General features: G+C 41.7%; 1 protein-coding gene across 8 annotated transcripts in view; it reads right to left on the bottom strand.

The window, feature by feature from the left end:
* Positions 1–16278, bottom strand: part of ASCC3 (activating signal cointegrator 1 complex subunit 3) — a 1498074-nt gene that overhangs the window by 437195 nt on the left and 1044601 nt on the right. For all 8 annotated transcript variants that reach the window (XM_029595357.1, XM_029595354.1, XM_029595356.1 and 5 more), the window contains one exon: positions 10531–10755. In XM_029595357.1, coding sequence (XP_029451217.1) covers positions 10531–10755 — 225 coding nt within the window. The remainder of the gene's footprint in view (positions 1–10530; positions 10756–16278) is intronic.

The raw sequence follows: 16278 nt of genomic DNA, 5'->3' as shown, positions 1-16278 counted from the left end.
TTGAGATGGACTCTTTATGAGCCAGTCGTCTAGATATGGGAAAACATGGACACCTTCTTTGTGCAAGTGTCCTGCTATGACCGCTAGACATTTGGTGAAGACTCTGGGAGCAGACGCCAGTCCAAATGGTAGAACTCTGTATTGGTAATGTTGATGGAGTACCATGAAGCGCAGGTACTTGCAATGAGGAGGGTATATTGGAATGTGAGCATAAGCATCTTGAAGATCCAGAGAACAAAGCCAATCTCTTGCTTGAAGAAGTGGAAGCATGGTGCCTAGAGAAACCATTCTGAACTTTTCTTTCTTTACAAATTTGTTGAGATTTCTGAGGTCTAGGATGGGACGTAGGCCTCCGGTTTTCTTTGGAATGAGGAAGTATCGGGAGTAGAATCCTCTGCCCTGCTATGTCCGGGGCACTGGTTGTATGGCCCTGGATCTCAGAAAGGTGGATAATTCTGTTTGTAAGTGATAAAGTTGAGAATTTTGTTGTTGGCAGTATGTTGGTGGAAATTCTGGAGGAACTGAGGTGAGATTTAGTTTGTAGCCTCGAGAGACTATGGAAAGTCCCCATTGATCTGATGTTATGTTTTGCCAATTTGTGTGAAAATGAGATATTCTTCCTCCTACTGGTAGATTTGGCTTGGGATTGCAAGGTTGGGTCTGTTCTCTGGTCTTTTCTTCAAAAGCCTGTTGCAGGGCCTGTCTGTGCAAGAGGTTGTGGACGGGCAGGCCTGGATTGTCTGGCTTGGGAGCGTTATGTAGGTCTACTGGATCTACCCCTAGAATTGTGTGGGTAGTATCTGCGTGGCCTGTAATAAGAACGTCTCATATCTCTGCGTGGAGGATGACGAGAAGGTTGAGTAGCAGGTTCTTGAGGGGTTTGAGACAGCTGACGCAATGTCTCAGTGTGGTCCTTAAGCTGTTGTACAGCTTCTTGAATTTTGTCTCCAAAGAGATTGTCACCAAGACAGGGGAGGTCCACAAGTTTGTCTTGTACCTCAATTCTGAGGTCAGATGCTTTCAGCCAGGCCCCATCTGCGAGCAGGATTCCAGCTGCTGCTGTTCTGGAAGCAGTCTCAAAATTATCATAAACTGCTCTCACCTCGTGTTTGCCTGCCTCCAGTCCTTTTGTTATGACCGCTTGTGCAGGTTCCTGGAATTGGGTGGGTAAAGAGGTGATGAATTCTTCCATCTGTTTCCAGAGGTTCCTCTGGTATTGAGTGATGTAGAGTTGATACGCAGAGATTTTGGTACTCAACATGGAACTCTGGTAAACCTTTTTACCTAGTGTATCCAGGAATCTGTGCTCCCTGCCTGGTGGGATGGATGACTGTGGGCGCACACGTTTAGATTTTTTCTGTGCTGACTCCACAACTATAGACTGGTGTGGTAATTGTTGTTTGTGGTAGCCTGGAGCTGGTTGGACTATGTAAGTAGTCTCCACCCGTTTATTTACTGCAGATGTAGAAGCTGGGTGTTCCCAGATTCGTTTTTGGAGATCTAGTAAGACCTCATGTACTGGTACCGCCAGTACTTGTTTGGGTGGATCCACAAACTGTAGCACCTCAAGGGTTTGTGCTCTTGTGTCTTCCTCTGCTGTGAGTTTAAATGGAATTGAATCAGACATGCTTTGTATGAATGAAGAGAAGGAAAGATCTTCTGGGGGTGACTTCTTTCTTCGATCATGAGAAGAAGGGTTAGACATGAACTCTTCTGAAGAAAATTGAGAGGGTTCATCATCCCAGGAGTCTTCTGAGTCCTCTCTGTAAGGTGATTTCGGCCTTGGTGTAGGTGGGACATGGAGTCCTGAAGGACCAGGCTGGGTCATCGATGAAAACATCTGCAGAGGTTGGTCGTGGCCTAATAGGTGGTAAATTATCGATTACATTTTGATACCTTTGTAAAAGGCGTCGATAAAAGGCCTCATCTTGGACTTCTGGAGGTTCCAGTGGAGGTTGGCCCGATGGTAGTGGGGATGTTGTCGATGTTGTAGCCAGTGGATATGGCACCGATGGTATGAACCTTAAGGGGCTCGGTGGAATCTGTGCCAGAAGTGATGTGGACTGTGTCCCGAGCCTCGGCGTAGTGGTTATGAAACCAGTCGAAATCCTGGGCGGCAAGAAGGATGCCATCATCGGTGGTACCACCGGCATCGGTATTATTACCGGCATCGAAGTTGGAGGCATCGGAATCGATGGGAAAGTCATCAGCATCGATGCTGGAGGCATCGGCATCGACACAGGTGGTGTCGGCATCGACACGGAGGTCAGCATCGACTGAATTGTCGGAATATTTTGCTCCTGAAGATCTTGTAGAACCGCTTGTCTTATTAATGTAGACAATTCTGGCTGTACACTTGGTGAAGGCACCGATGGTGTACGCGGTGGCGGTATCGAGGTATCCATTGATGTAGTGATTGGAATCGGTGACGGCGAAGGCCCAGGCATCGAAGGTGCCGTATTTCCTGCTGTCTAGGCCGCTTGGGCATCGATTCATCCTGGGACATCGATGTGGAAGATGATGGACGTCGATGGCGATGTTTTGGTTTCTGGTGCTCTGCCGATTTTGTCGATAGTACTGACAATGGAGAGGACGATCACTGGATCCATCCGGACGCGGTTTTTTAAGTAAAACCCTTTTTGTTGCTCCAGCCGGAGACGGCCTCGATGATTTCGAGGGAGAAGGGATTAGTTGAAGAGAAAACAGATGTTCCATCTTCTCTTGTCTTGCTTTCCGTCCTTTTACTGTCATTTCTGCACATTTAGCGCATGTACTGGCATCGTGTTTTTCTCCGAGGCACAGTACACACTTCAAATGTGGATCAGTTATCGACATATTTCTATTGCAAACAGGGCACTTTTTGAATCCTGTCGCCATTTTGGGATCGACGGCCGTCGATGTATGTGAATTCGTGAGAGTGAGAATGAGAATTTAAAGTGAACGGTACTCACCAGCTGGTGAGAAAAATCCCATGAGAGACTTTGAGAGAGAGAATATCAAGAAATTGAGAATTCTAAGTTTTAGTCACAAGAATTCGTGAAGAACGCTACGGCTCCAGTCCCGCGATGCGTGAGGCAGCGCGGAAAAGCGAAGACTGAAGAGAGACACCTGTGGCAGAGAATATCATGGCATGCTGGGCATGCTCAGCGGCCTCTCAGAGCCAGTCAAAAGTTTCTAGAAACTTTGACAGAAAGGTTTCCCGCGCTGGGCTCCATTCAGTGACGTCACCCATATGTGAGGGCTAGCATCCTTCTTGTCCTGGGATAATGGGCTTGATGGACCCTTGGTCTGACCCAGTATGGCATGTTCTTATGCACTGTACTATCTAATATATGTTATGTTAAATGCAGATATATGCATCTTCATTTCAGATTGATCTGATTTAATTTTTAATTAAGTCTTTCCGTTTTATTTTATTTTTAGTAAATGTTGAACAGAAAAGCCAGCTTAAGACAAATTCCCAAAAGCTCACAGTGATATAGTAACTTGACCAAAGTTAAGTAGAATCAGTAGCAGAGGGTTGACTGAACTCCTGGCTCTGGACTTACACACTGTAGTTATACAGCAGATAAGATTAAAGAAGACCATAAAGTATGAACCTGGAAGATATAGTAGGCCAGATTGACAAACTATGGCATGCACCACAGGACTCTGAAGGAACTAAAAAATGAAATTTCAGATCTATTAGTTAAAATTTGTAACTTATCATTAAAATCATCCATTGTAGCTGAAGACTGGAGTATGGCCAATTTAACCCCAATATTTAAAAAGTGCTCCGGGGCAATCCAGGAAACTATAGACCAGTGAGCCTGATTTCAGTGCCAGGAAAAATAGTGGAAACTATTCTAAAGATCAAAATCACAGAGCATATAGAAATACATGGTTTAATGGAACACAGTCAGCATGGATTTATCCAAGGAAAGTCTTGCTTCACAAATCTGTTTCTTTTTTTTTCAAGGGGTTAGTAAAGATGAGGATAAAGGTGAACCGGTAGATGTGGTGTATTTGAATTTTCAGAAGGCATTTGTTCCTCATGAGAGGCGGTGTCCTTTCATAGATTACAAACTGGTAAAAAGACGGGAAACAGAGAGTAGGATTAAATGGTCAATTTTCTCAGTGGAAAAGGGTAAACAGTGGAGTGCCTCAGGGATCTGTATTTGGACCAGCGCTATTCAATCTATTTATAAATGATCTGGAAAGGAATATGATGAGTGAGGTGATAAAATTTGCAGATGCTGCAAAATTATTCAGAGTAATTAAATCACAAGCAGATTGTGATTAATTGCAGGAGGACCTTGCGAGATTGGAAGATTGGGCATCCAAATGGCAGATGAAATTTAATGTGGAGAAGTGGAAGGTGATGCATATAGGGAAAAATAATCCATGCTGTAGTTACACAATGTTAGGTTCCATATTAGGAACTATCACCCAGGAAAAAGATCTAGGCATCATAGTGGATAATACATCGAAATTGTCGGCTCAGTGTGCCGTGGCAGTCAGAAAAGCAAACAGAATGTTAGGAATTATTAGGAAGGGAATGGCAAATAAAACGGAAAATGTCATAATGCCTCTGTATCACTCCATGGTGAGACCGCACCTTGAGTACTGTGTATAACTCTGGTCGCCGCATCTCCAAAAAGAAATAGTTGCAATGGAAAAGGAACAGAAAAGGGCGACCAAAATGATAAAGGGGATGGAACAGCTTCCCTATGAGGAAAGGCTAAAGAGGTTAGGACGGTTCAACTTAGAGAAGAGACAGCTGAGGGGGGATATGAAAGAGGTCTTTAAAATCTTGAGAGGTCAAGAACGGGTAAATGTGAATCGGTTATTTACTCTTTCGGATAATAGAAGGACTGGGGGCACTCCATGAGGTTAGCAAGTAACATATTTAAAACTAATCAGAGAAAATTCTTTTTCACTCAACGCACAATTAAGCTCTGGAATTTGTTGCCAGAGAATGTGTTTAGTGCAGTTAGTGTAGCTGGGTTTAAAAAAGGTTTGGATAAGTTCTTGGAGGAGTCCATTAACTGCTATTAATCAAACTGACTTAAAGAATAGCCAATCCTATTACTGACTTCAGTAGCATTGGATCTACATAGTGTTTGGTACTTGTCAGGTTCTTGTAGCCTGGATTGGCCATTGTTGGAAACAGGATGCTAGGCTTGATGGACCTTTGGTCTGACCCAGTATGGCAATTTCTTATGTTTTTGTTTCAAATCTAATTTTTTTCTGATTGCTTAGCAATAGTTTAACCAAGTCATGTGTTCTAACCATTAGATTACTCCTCTTCTTTTTTCCCAAACATTCGGGCCGATATAGTACAGTGTGCTCCGACGGAGCACACTGTTAACCTGCCATTGGACACACGTTTTCCCTTACCCCTTATTCAGTAAGGGGCGGAAAACGCGCATCCAACCCACCGAACCTAATAGCGCCCTCAACATGCATAATAGGGCCATCAACATGCAAATGCATGTTGATGGCCCTATTATGTATTCGCGCGCGATTCAGTAAGTAAAATGTGCAGCCAAGCCGCACATTTTACAACCCAAAGGTAGGCGCTAATTTCTTCGGGCACTGGGAGGGAGGTCCTGAAGGGTAAAAAAAAAGTAAAAAAAAAAAAAAATTTTTGAAGTCGGCCGGCGGCTGTCGGGTTGAAAACCGGACGCTCAATTTTGCCGGTGTCCGGTTTCCGAGCCCGTGGCTGTCAGCGGGCTCGAGAACAGACGCCGGCAAAATTGAGCGTCGGCTGTCAAACCCGCTGACATCTGCCACTCCAGGCCAAAAGGAGGCGCTAGGGACACGCTAATGACCCTAGCGCCTCCTTTTGCCCGTTTCTACCACCGGACCTGATTTAAATACTGAATCGCGCGCACAGGCCACTCGCCTGTGTGCGCGCCGGGAGAGTGGCCTGCCCGCAGAGTTTTCTGAATCGGCCAGATTATTATTGAATTTATCACATTCAATCCCAATTATATATGATTTGCAAACACAAATAAAAAAATAAAAGTACAATCTAAGGGCCTCATTTACTAAGCATTTTTCCCATAGAGGCAGAAAGGGAGAAGAGCCTTAGTAATTTAGGCCCTAAATTAGAAATAGCATGCATTTTGTTTGGCAAATTTTGCTTGTGTGCATATTCTCTTCTAATTCTTTAATTCAGATATAGTCAGATGAGCTTTTCCATACATTCTAGCATGGTTTTGAATACTCGGTTCTTAGAACAGGCAGCATCATCCATTAAAAAAAGATAAAAGAAAAAAAGAAAAAGAAAAAGAAAACAGTGTATCTACTAATCCCCCCCACCCCCTCCCACACACATTCACTCCCATAGCAAGCAAACAAAAAGCACAAGTTATTCCTGCTTTCTTTTCTGGATAGGTTATCTTTGGCTGTATGCTGCCATTCTAATATGCTGTACCCTGCACCTTGGGTGAATTTCTTATTCAAAACAGTGGATAATAAATTGAAATAAATAAGTAAGAGAGCACAATGTTAGAAGGAAAATGAAGGAAGGACTCCTCTATTCTCCATCTCAGAAATGCATGCCTACTCTTCTTGTCTCGTTCACACGTGCTCATATTACCCAGCCTCTATCTAACATCAGCACATTTCCCCCAAGTCTTCTTCGTACACATGGACATGCTCTCCCTGCATTTGTCCTCACCTCCATTACCATACATGCACATTTCCCCAGCCTCTATTTTGCAGTTTTCAGGATATGGCTAAAATGTAGGGCCTGATTTACTAAGCGGACACAGAATGTGAAAAATGCCTTAGAAAATCAGGTCCTAGATCTCTGATATAGAGCAAAGAAGCTGAAAAGCAATTCCATTTGAAAAGAAGGGAAATGATTTGCTTTCACTCTAGTGTCCTTTTCAATATTTTCTGAAGTACATTTGAAGCCTTGTAATTCTTTCTAAACATCTGAAAAACACAGTTTTTATTGCAGAGAAATATGGACTGACAAAGAGGCTTCTAGTGCACACATATTTATACTAAAGGAGGGCCCAGTGGATGACAAACGTTTAGAAGTATTGTTAAACAAGTCCACTGGAGCGACAATATTTTGCTTCCAGAAAGCAAATATCAAAAATTGTAGAAAGTATTTCAAAGACAGATGTATAGAACATATAGACAGACATGATTTAATGGACAAAGCCAACGTCAATTTACTCTCAGGAAGGCTTGCCTCACCAATCTGCCTAATTTATTTGAAGGGGTTAACAAACATGGGGATAATGGAGAGTTAGTGAATTCAGTGCATTTGGGTTTTCAGAAGGTGTTTGACAATGTCCCTAATGAGAGACTCCTGAGAAAAGTAAAAAGTCATGGGGATAGGAGGCAATGTCCTATTATGGATTACAAACTGGTTAAAAGTCAGGAAGCAGAAAATAGGGCTATATGGTGGGTTTTCTCAATGGAGGAAGGTATACAGTGGAGTACTACTGTTATCTGTACAGGGACTGGTGCTAAATGATCTGGAAAAGGAAATAATGAGTGAAGTGATCAAATCTGCAGATTTCTTAAATCACAAGCAGATCATGAGAAACTGCAGGTGGGCCTTACAGGACTGGAATACTGGGCATCCAATGGCAGATGAAATTTAATGTGGACAAGTACAAAGTGATGCACATAGTGAAATATTATCCAAACTGTAGTTACACAATGTTAGGTTCCATAATGGTAGTCACCACTCAGGAAAATGATCTAGGTGTCATTGTGGATAATACATTGAAATCCTCGGCTCAGTGTGTAGTGGCGATATAAAAAAATCAAACAATATTAGGGATTATTAGGAAAGGAATGGAATATAAAATGGAGAATATTAGAATGCCTCTGTATCGCTCCATGGTGCAACTGCATCTAGAGTACTGTGTGCAGATGTGGTCACATTTAAAAAAAAATATAGGAAACCGGTAAAAGTTCAGAGAAGGGCGAGCAAATTGATAAAGGCGATGGAACGACTCCCTTGTGAGAAAAGGCTAAAGAGTTTAAGGATCTTCAGCTTGGAGAAGAGACAGACGAGGTGAGATATGATAGAGATCTATAAAATCATGAGTAGAGTGGAATGGATATTTATTTAATTTATTTATTTATTTAACCTTTTTTTTTTTTTTTTTTTTTTTATATACCGGTATTCGTTTGGGACATCATATCGGTTTACAATTAACTCATTAACAAGAGAGAAATTACATTGAATGAAGGGCAGGTAACAGGGAAGGGAGTGAGCAGAGATTATGATAATTATATAGATCAGTCAAACATTGACAACAGAGATTAATTGGGTAAGAATAGATACATTATTATATACAATATGTAATATTATTTACATATAGATGTTTTAGGACTGTTTGTTGCACTTATTATTTACATGAGGGGTGTGCCAGGGATAGGAGGTGAGCGGGGGGAGAGGAGGGGGGATTCTAGGGGTGAGGCGCAGGGATATAATTCAGGGAATGCTTGCTTGAACAGCCAGGTTTTTAGCTTTTTCTTGAATTTTTGGGTGGATGTTTCAAGACAAAGGTCTGGCGGCATGGAGTTCCATTGCGTGGGACCTACTATGGAGAAGGCACGTTCTTTAGTAGATTGGAGGTGATGTGAGTTGTGTGGTGGGATGTGGAGGGTGCCTTTGTATGCTGCTCTGGTGGGTCACTTATGGGAGTATAGTCGGATGGCGTTATCGAGCCATTCCAGGTTACTGTTGTGTAGAGTTTTGTGAATAATAGAGAGGCTCTTATATAGGATGCGGGCGGGGATGGGGAGCCAGTGTAACTCCTTGAGTATGGGGGTGATGTGGTCTGTTTTTCGTGTGTTGGTTAGTATTCTGGCTGCAGCATTTTGGAGGATTTGCAAGGGTTTAATGTAAGAAGAGGGAAGGCCTAAGAGGAGAGAGTTACAGTAGTCGATTTTGGAGAGTATCGTGGCTTGCAGGACTTTATAGAAGTCATTAAGGTGAAGTAACGGTTTCAGTTTTTTGAGGACCTGGAGTTTGTAGAAAGATTCTTTTATGGTTGCATTGATAAATTTTTTATAATTCATATGACTATCTATGATAACTCCTAAGCTACGCGCGTGTTGGTGATACATGGTGGTAGGGACAGTGTGGTTTATTGGCTAAGCAGAGCTTGGTCGTGTTGGGTTGGGAGATGATGATGATGAGTTCTGTTTTTGCTGTATTGAGGGCCAGGTGTAGGTTGTTGAGAAGGAGGTTTATGGCATTGAGGCAGTTCTCCCAGATTTGGATGGATTTGGATAGGGATTCTATCAAGAGCTTTTACTCTGTAGCTCTCTCTACACCCTTCCTCATGAATTCTGCTCATCAGGCAAGTCACTCCTATCTATGCCCTTCTTCCTGACTCCATGCTTTCCACCTGGCTGCACCATATACTTGGAATAGATTTCCTGAGCTGTGTTTCATGTTCCCTCTCTTGCCTTATGTAAATTCCATCTAAAACCCCACCATATTGAGGCTGCTTTTAAATCTTAACCCTTGACTGTCCTGCTTACAGTCTCATTAACGTTTAACCTTTGCCTTAATGAAAGAAATTCCCCAAGTCTCTTTTGCACTGTATATTTGTCAATAGATTGTATGCTTTACTGAGCAGGGACTGTGTCTTATATGTTATTTGTACAGCACTAAAGAAGCATTTAGTAATAGTAGTAGTAATGTCACTCACTGACCAATCTGGTTATAAATCAGCTGCCAAACAACCAGGCAACCACACTGCTAGCTGCCACTCCAACACCCAGTTTGATTTCTATGACTTGCTGAAAGCAGCTTCCCACACACAAATACCTACATCCAAAACCAACAAATTACACACACACACACACACATTCAGAGATGTATACATAAAGTACAAACAGATGAGCTAAGGTCAGAGCACAATTGAGGGAAGAACTGATGTGCTGTCAACACATTCTGCTGAGAGAATGGAATGAGCTGCAGAGGGAAGAGATTGAGACAAAGGATAGAGGGAGCAAAACTAAGGCTGAGGGATAGAAACTGAGGCTCAGATGAGGATAACAGACTGAGGGAGGAAACTCGTAGAGGCCCTGAGAAGAATGATTGAGTCTTGGTTAGAGGGGGCACTAAGGAGGATCGAACTGCGGGAGGGGGGTGGAGGTAGGGGCGGAAGAAAGGATTGAACAGGGATGTGAAGGAAAGGGGAGGCAAAAGAAAGCATTAGGGATTGAGTACCCACAGACACAATGAAAAGAATGCCACTGGAAATGTTATATATTCCATGGTATATACCTGTCCAGTTTTGAGAGTCAATGGACTGTGTGTGTACTACCCCATGACTTTTTTGAACTCTCAAATACTGTCATTGCTGACATTTTTCTAATACATATAACATCTGTTTAACCTGTGTACACTGAATTTGTTTTAACTCAGTCACTAATAAAATTGATCTTAATAAATACTGAGATGATTTCCCATATACTTCAAAACAGAACAAATTTCTGAACAAATTTATGTCTGCTGTTCAATGCCACATCCTGAAAAACAAAGTTTAATGTTACCTCTGCATTGAGGTTGTCTGCCATGCTTTCAAGGAACTGGCTTTCAATGGGGTTCTGCTGCGTAAGTAGAGTCAGGTAGTGGCTGAGTTTATCATGGGTCGTTATTATGGTGCCTTCTCCAAACTTGTCAAATTGAGGTCTCCCAGCTCGCCCAAAAATCTGCATGACGTCTAGAATCCCAAGGTCAACAAAGGAGCCCCTTTTGGCATCGTAGATTTGTGTTCCCTGGTTAGGAAAAGTTAATGGCAATTAACCTAGATACACATGAAAAGAATCCAAATATTCTGAACAGTGAAATTAGGTAAATTCAGCTTGATTTCAAATGTATACTTTAACAAATCCTTCTGGCAAAAATAATTAACCCAAATCCACCACCAAAGATAATCTAGTAAGCAGACAAATTGTGGGCAAAATCTTAATAAAAAAACAAAACAAAACAAACAAACATAATAATCTGAGTAATGTAGCAGTAAAGCAGAGTTGCTTAGTTAAATTTCTGTTCTCTGAGAACTGCTCAATGTCAGTCCTCACACATGGTCTCCATCTGATGATGTCACCCATCACAGATTTTTGATTTCAAAGTTTCTGCAAACTTTGAACATGCATGATATGGCATATGCAGCATGCTATACTTCCACATGGGGACACCAGTCCATAATTTAGTTTAGATTTGGAGAAAACCAACTCCATGGAGAAGAGGGTGGATTTGGTGAGGAATGACATCCTGCTGTCCCTAGAGCATACCTGTTACAACTAAACAACTCTATTTTCTAAGAGAGCACGCAGGATGGCAGTCCTCACGTATGGGGAATCCCCTAGCTAGACTGCCCCAAATGAAAAAAAGGGGAAAAATCCAAAACAATGCCAATGGGCGAAACTATTTTTAGTGGCAACAGGCCCTTTTTCTGTTGTTAATAGGGGAAGCCTGGAACCAAAATAATAGACCCTAGGGAATGGAACTGGGCTCTATACCTCAACAAACTCATCAGAACAGACTGGCCAAACCTACTGTTGCATCCGGAGTTCCTGTTCAAGCAACATTTTGATGTGAATGTGTGGAGAGAACTCCATGTCGCAGCCTTGCAGATTTTCATTTCACTTCATTTAATAAAATGTATTAATCGCTATACACTAATGGCCAAAGCAATATACAATAAAATGTACATAAAATATAATAATACAAACACATAAATAACTAAAACAAATCATATACATAAATAAACCCTCTAATCAAGAGATGCTACAACTTTGGGCATTATCATCATAGCTTAAGATGGAAATATAATCAGCTGGTCAGTGATACCGGAAGGCCTGCTGCAAAAGAAAAGCCTTAAGTGCAGTTCTAAATGATTTACTTCACAGATTTAGCCTTAAGTCGACCGGCAGAGAGTTCCACAGGGAAGATGCTGCCACAGAAAAGGCCGACTCTCTTGTAGATGACAAGCGAGCAGATCTAATAGACAGCACATCAAGCAACCCCTGCTGGGATGAATGCAGTTGACGAGACGGTTGGTACACTTTCAACAAAGCGTTTGTCTAGGGACAAGAGTTTGGATTTAGCATTTTCTTCAAAGAGGCTGAGATCTTATGTGAGCTAACAAACAGACACATTATCAGCCTTGACGTGACCTAGCAGATTCAGGCCTACCTGGGCATAACAAAATGAAAAGCAATCTGCTAGCCAATTAGAAAGGGTGCACTTGGCAATGGCAATTATAGGTTTATTATTATCAAGAGAGATAAAAAGCTGGAAAGACTTTCCAAGGGCTTCAGTCCACTCCAGACAGAAAGCCAAGGCTCTCCTATCCAAACTGTGTAGTGTTTGTTCATCTTTGTCAACATGTGCTATTGGAAAGAATTTTGGAAAGACACATTGACTGGTTAAGGTGGAAGTCTAACACTACCTTAGGAGATACTTAGGATGTGTGCCCAGATCCACCCAATTGTGAAAAAACTTGGAATAAGATAGGTAGATAATCACTAGGGCTTGAAGGTCATTGACTCTGCATGCCAAAGTGACCGCCACCAAAAATATGATCTTCCAGGTCAGGTACTTCAGCTCAAAAGAGTTTATAGGCTTAAAGGAAGCTTTCATCAACTGGGTTAATACCATGTTGAGGTTCTATGACACAGCAATAGGCTTGATGGATGACTTCAATGAAGCAAGTCCTGAATGCAACACAAATAAAGGCTGTACAGAGATGAGTTTACTTTCTACATGGTGGTGGCAGGCACTAATTGCATTAAGGTGAACACTAATCAAGTTGTCTTACGACCTAACTCGGAAGATGTAGAAAATAATGAATCAGTATTTGTTAGGAGCAGAGAAAAGATCTAGGGCCTTTCCCTCACACCAAAAGGCAAACCTCCTTCACTTAAAAAATGTAGGGCTTCCTCATGGAATCCTTACTGGAAGTTAGAAGAATATGAAATACATCCTCAGAAAGATTCAGGGGTTGTAGACCTACCTTCTCAAATGTAGGCTGTGAAAGTCAGAGATTTGATGTTGGAATGGCGCAACAGCCCCTGATATTGAGTGACGAGAGTTGAGGAATTCCAGAACCTGCCTGGATTCCTGATGGACATCTCCCACAGGAGTGGAAACCAAATCTGTCTCAGCCAATAGGGAGCTATGAGAATCACAGTTTCCTAGTCTCTTGAGTTTCAACAAGATTTTTGCCATTATTAAGTGTACAGTAGACTCTGACCCCAATTCAGGGCAAATGTGTCAGCTCAGTGTGCTTTAGCAGTCAAAAAAAGCAAACAATGTTAGGAATTATTAGGAAGGGAATGGTGAATAAAACAGAAAATGTCATAATGCCTGTGTATCGCTCCATGGTGAAACCGCACCTTTGAGTACTGTGCACAATTCTGGTCGCTGCATCTCAAGAAAGACATAGTTGTGATGGAGAAGGTACAGAGAAGAGCGACCAAAATGATAAAGGGGAGGGAACAGCTCCTTTATGAGGAAAGGCTAAAGAGGTTAGGCCTGTTCAGCTTGGAGAAATAGTGGAAAGTGTTCTAAACATCAAAATCACAGAACATATAGAAAGACATGGTTTAATGGAACAAAGTCAGCATGGCTTTACCCAAGGCAAGTCTTGTCTCACAAATCTGCTTCACGTTTTTGAAGGAGTTAATAAACATGTGGATAAAGGTGAACCGGTAGATGTAGTATACTTGGATTTTCAGAAGGTGTTTGACAAAGTTCCTCATGAGAGGCTTCTAGGAAAATTAAAAAGTCATGGGATAGGTGGCGATGTCCTTTCATGGATTGCAAACTGGCTAAAAGACAGGAAACAGAGAGTAGGATTAAATGGACGATTTTCTCAGTGGAAGGGAGTGGACAGTGGAGTGCCTCAGGGATCTGTATTGGGACCCTTACTTTTCAATATATTTATAAATGATCTGGGAAGAAATACGATGAGTGAGAATCAAATTTGCAGATGACACAAAATTGTTCAGAGTAGTTAAATCACAAGCAGATTATGATAAATTGCAGGGAGACCTTGTGAGATTGGAAAATTGGGCATCCAAATGGCAGATGAAATTTAATGTGGATAAGTGCAAGGTGATGCATATAGGGAAAAATAACCCATGCTATAATTACACAATGTTGGGTTCCACATTAGGTGCTACAACCCAAGAAAGAGATCTAGGCGTCATAGTGGATAACACATTTAAATCGTCGGTTCAGTGTGCTGTGGCAGTCAAAAAAGCAAACAGAATGTTGGGAATTATTAGAAAGGGCATGGTGAATAAAACGGAAAATATCATAATGCCTCTGTATCACTCCATGGTGAGACCGCACCTTGAATACTGTGTACAATTCTGGTCGCCGCATCTCAAAAAAGATACAATTGCGATGGAAAAGGTACAGAGAAGGGCTACCAAAATGATAAGGGGAATGGAACAGCTCCCCTATGAGGAAAGACTACAGAGGTTAGGACTTTTCAGCTTGGAGAAGAGACGGCTGAGGAGGGATATGATAGAGATGTTTAAAATCATGAGAGGTCTAGAACAGGTAGATGTGAATCAGTTATTTACTCTTTCGGATAGTAGAAAGACTAGGGGGCACTCCATGAAGTTAGCATGGGGCACATTTAAAACTAATCGGAGAAAGTTCTTTTTTACTCAATGCACAATTAAACTCTGGAATTTGTTGCCAGAGGATGTGGTTAGTGCAGTTAGTATAGCTGTGTTTAAAAAAGGATTGGATAAGTTCTTGGAGGAGAAGTCCATTACCAGCTATTAAGTTCACTTAGAGAATAGCCACTGCCATTAGCAATGGTTACATGGAATAGACTTAGTTTTTGGGTACTTGCCAGGTTCTTATGGCCTGGATTGGCCACTGTTGGAAACAGGATGCTGGGCTTGATGGACCCTTGGTCTGACCCAGTATGGCATTTTCTTATGTTCTTATGAGAAGAGATGGCTGAGGGGGGATATGAGAGAGGTCCATAAAATCATGAGAGGTCTAGAATTGGTAAATGTGAATTGGTTATTTACTCTTTCGGATAATAGAATGGCTAGGGGGCACTCCATGAAGTTAGCAAGTATCACATTTAAAACAAATCAGAGAAAATTCTGTCATTCAATGCACAATAAGCTCTGGAATTGGTTGCCAGAGGATGTGGTTAGTGCAGTTAGTGTATCTGGGTTTAAAAAAGGTTTGGATACCTTCTTGGAGCAGAAGACCATTAACTATTAATCAAGTTTACTTAGGGAATAGCCACTATTACTGACATTAGTAGCATGGGATCTACTTAGTGTTTGGGTACTTGCCAGGTCCTTGTAATCTGGATTAGCCACTGTTGGAAATAGGATGCTGGGCTTGATGAACCCTCACTCTGACCCAGTATGGCAACTTCATATGTACTTATGTTGTTAGGCTAGTTTACATCAAGTCCTTCTGTCTGGAACAGAAGGGGGTTAAGATGACAAACATATTTTAAAGAAAAGCACTTGAGGTCTTTACTGACTAAGCTGAAGGCCTCAAAATGCTCTACATCCTCAGTGATACAGATTACCACCTCCAGTTAACTATTTCGGCTTGAGCACCTTTCTTGTTGCTGATTGACCCAAAATTTTGTTTACACATTATTTTCTTGTAGATGTAGCATTTGTGGAAGGTGCTCAGATGACAAAACTGGAAACCACAGTTCTCCATTTAATAGTTTATCCACAGAGCAGGTACAGCATGTGCTACCAGTATGCGTTTACCCTGTTTTGAAGGGACAACGTCTAAGAGTCAGAGGGTAGCTCAGTTTCCATGCCTGTGGCCTTGGTTTCCATATTGAGAATACTAACATGACTGTAAATTATTGTCAAATTCTGAATTTTTTTTTTTTGTGACATGGACACCTGTCCACTGAAAAGGAAAATTAGTTCTTACCTGTTAATTTTCGTTCCTGTAGTACCACGGATCAGTCCAGACTGTGGGTTGAGCCTCCTTTCCAGCAGGTGGAGACAGACTAAAACTGAAAGAATATCCTATATGAGGACAGAGCCTATCCTGTAACCCTTCAGTATAATGAATGTCAAAGCAGAAAATAACAAAATCAGAGTAGGATCAAGCAAGTAACCATAAAGCTCAATGGAGCAGATGTAGAACAATGTAATAGGTATGGTATGACTAACCGCTCTTGCATATACTTGGTGCTGGGCAACCAAGGCTTCCGGTGTATTTGCTCAGTATTCATGCACAAAAAAGATGTGTGGAAATCTACAAATCTTCAAATCTGCAAG

Source organism: Rhinatrema bivittatum, chromosome 3, assembly GCF_901001135.1.
Source record: "Rhinatrema bivittatum chromosome 3, aRhiBiv1.1, whole genome shotgun sequence".
Classification (NCBI taxonomy): domain Eukaryota; kingdom Metazoa; phylum Chordata; class Amphibia; order Gymnophiona; family Rhinatrematidae; genus Rhinatrema; species Rhinatrema bivittatum.
The sequence above is the reverse complement of the archived record's forward strand: the minus strand, read 5'-3'. Positions and strand labels throughout refer to the sequence as shown.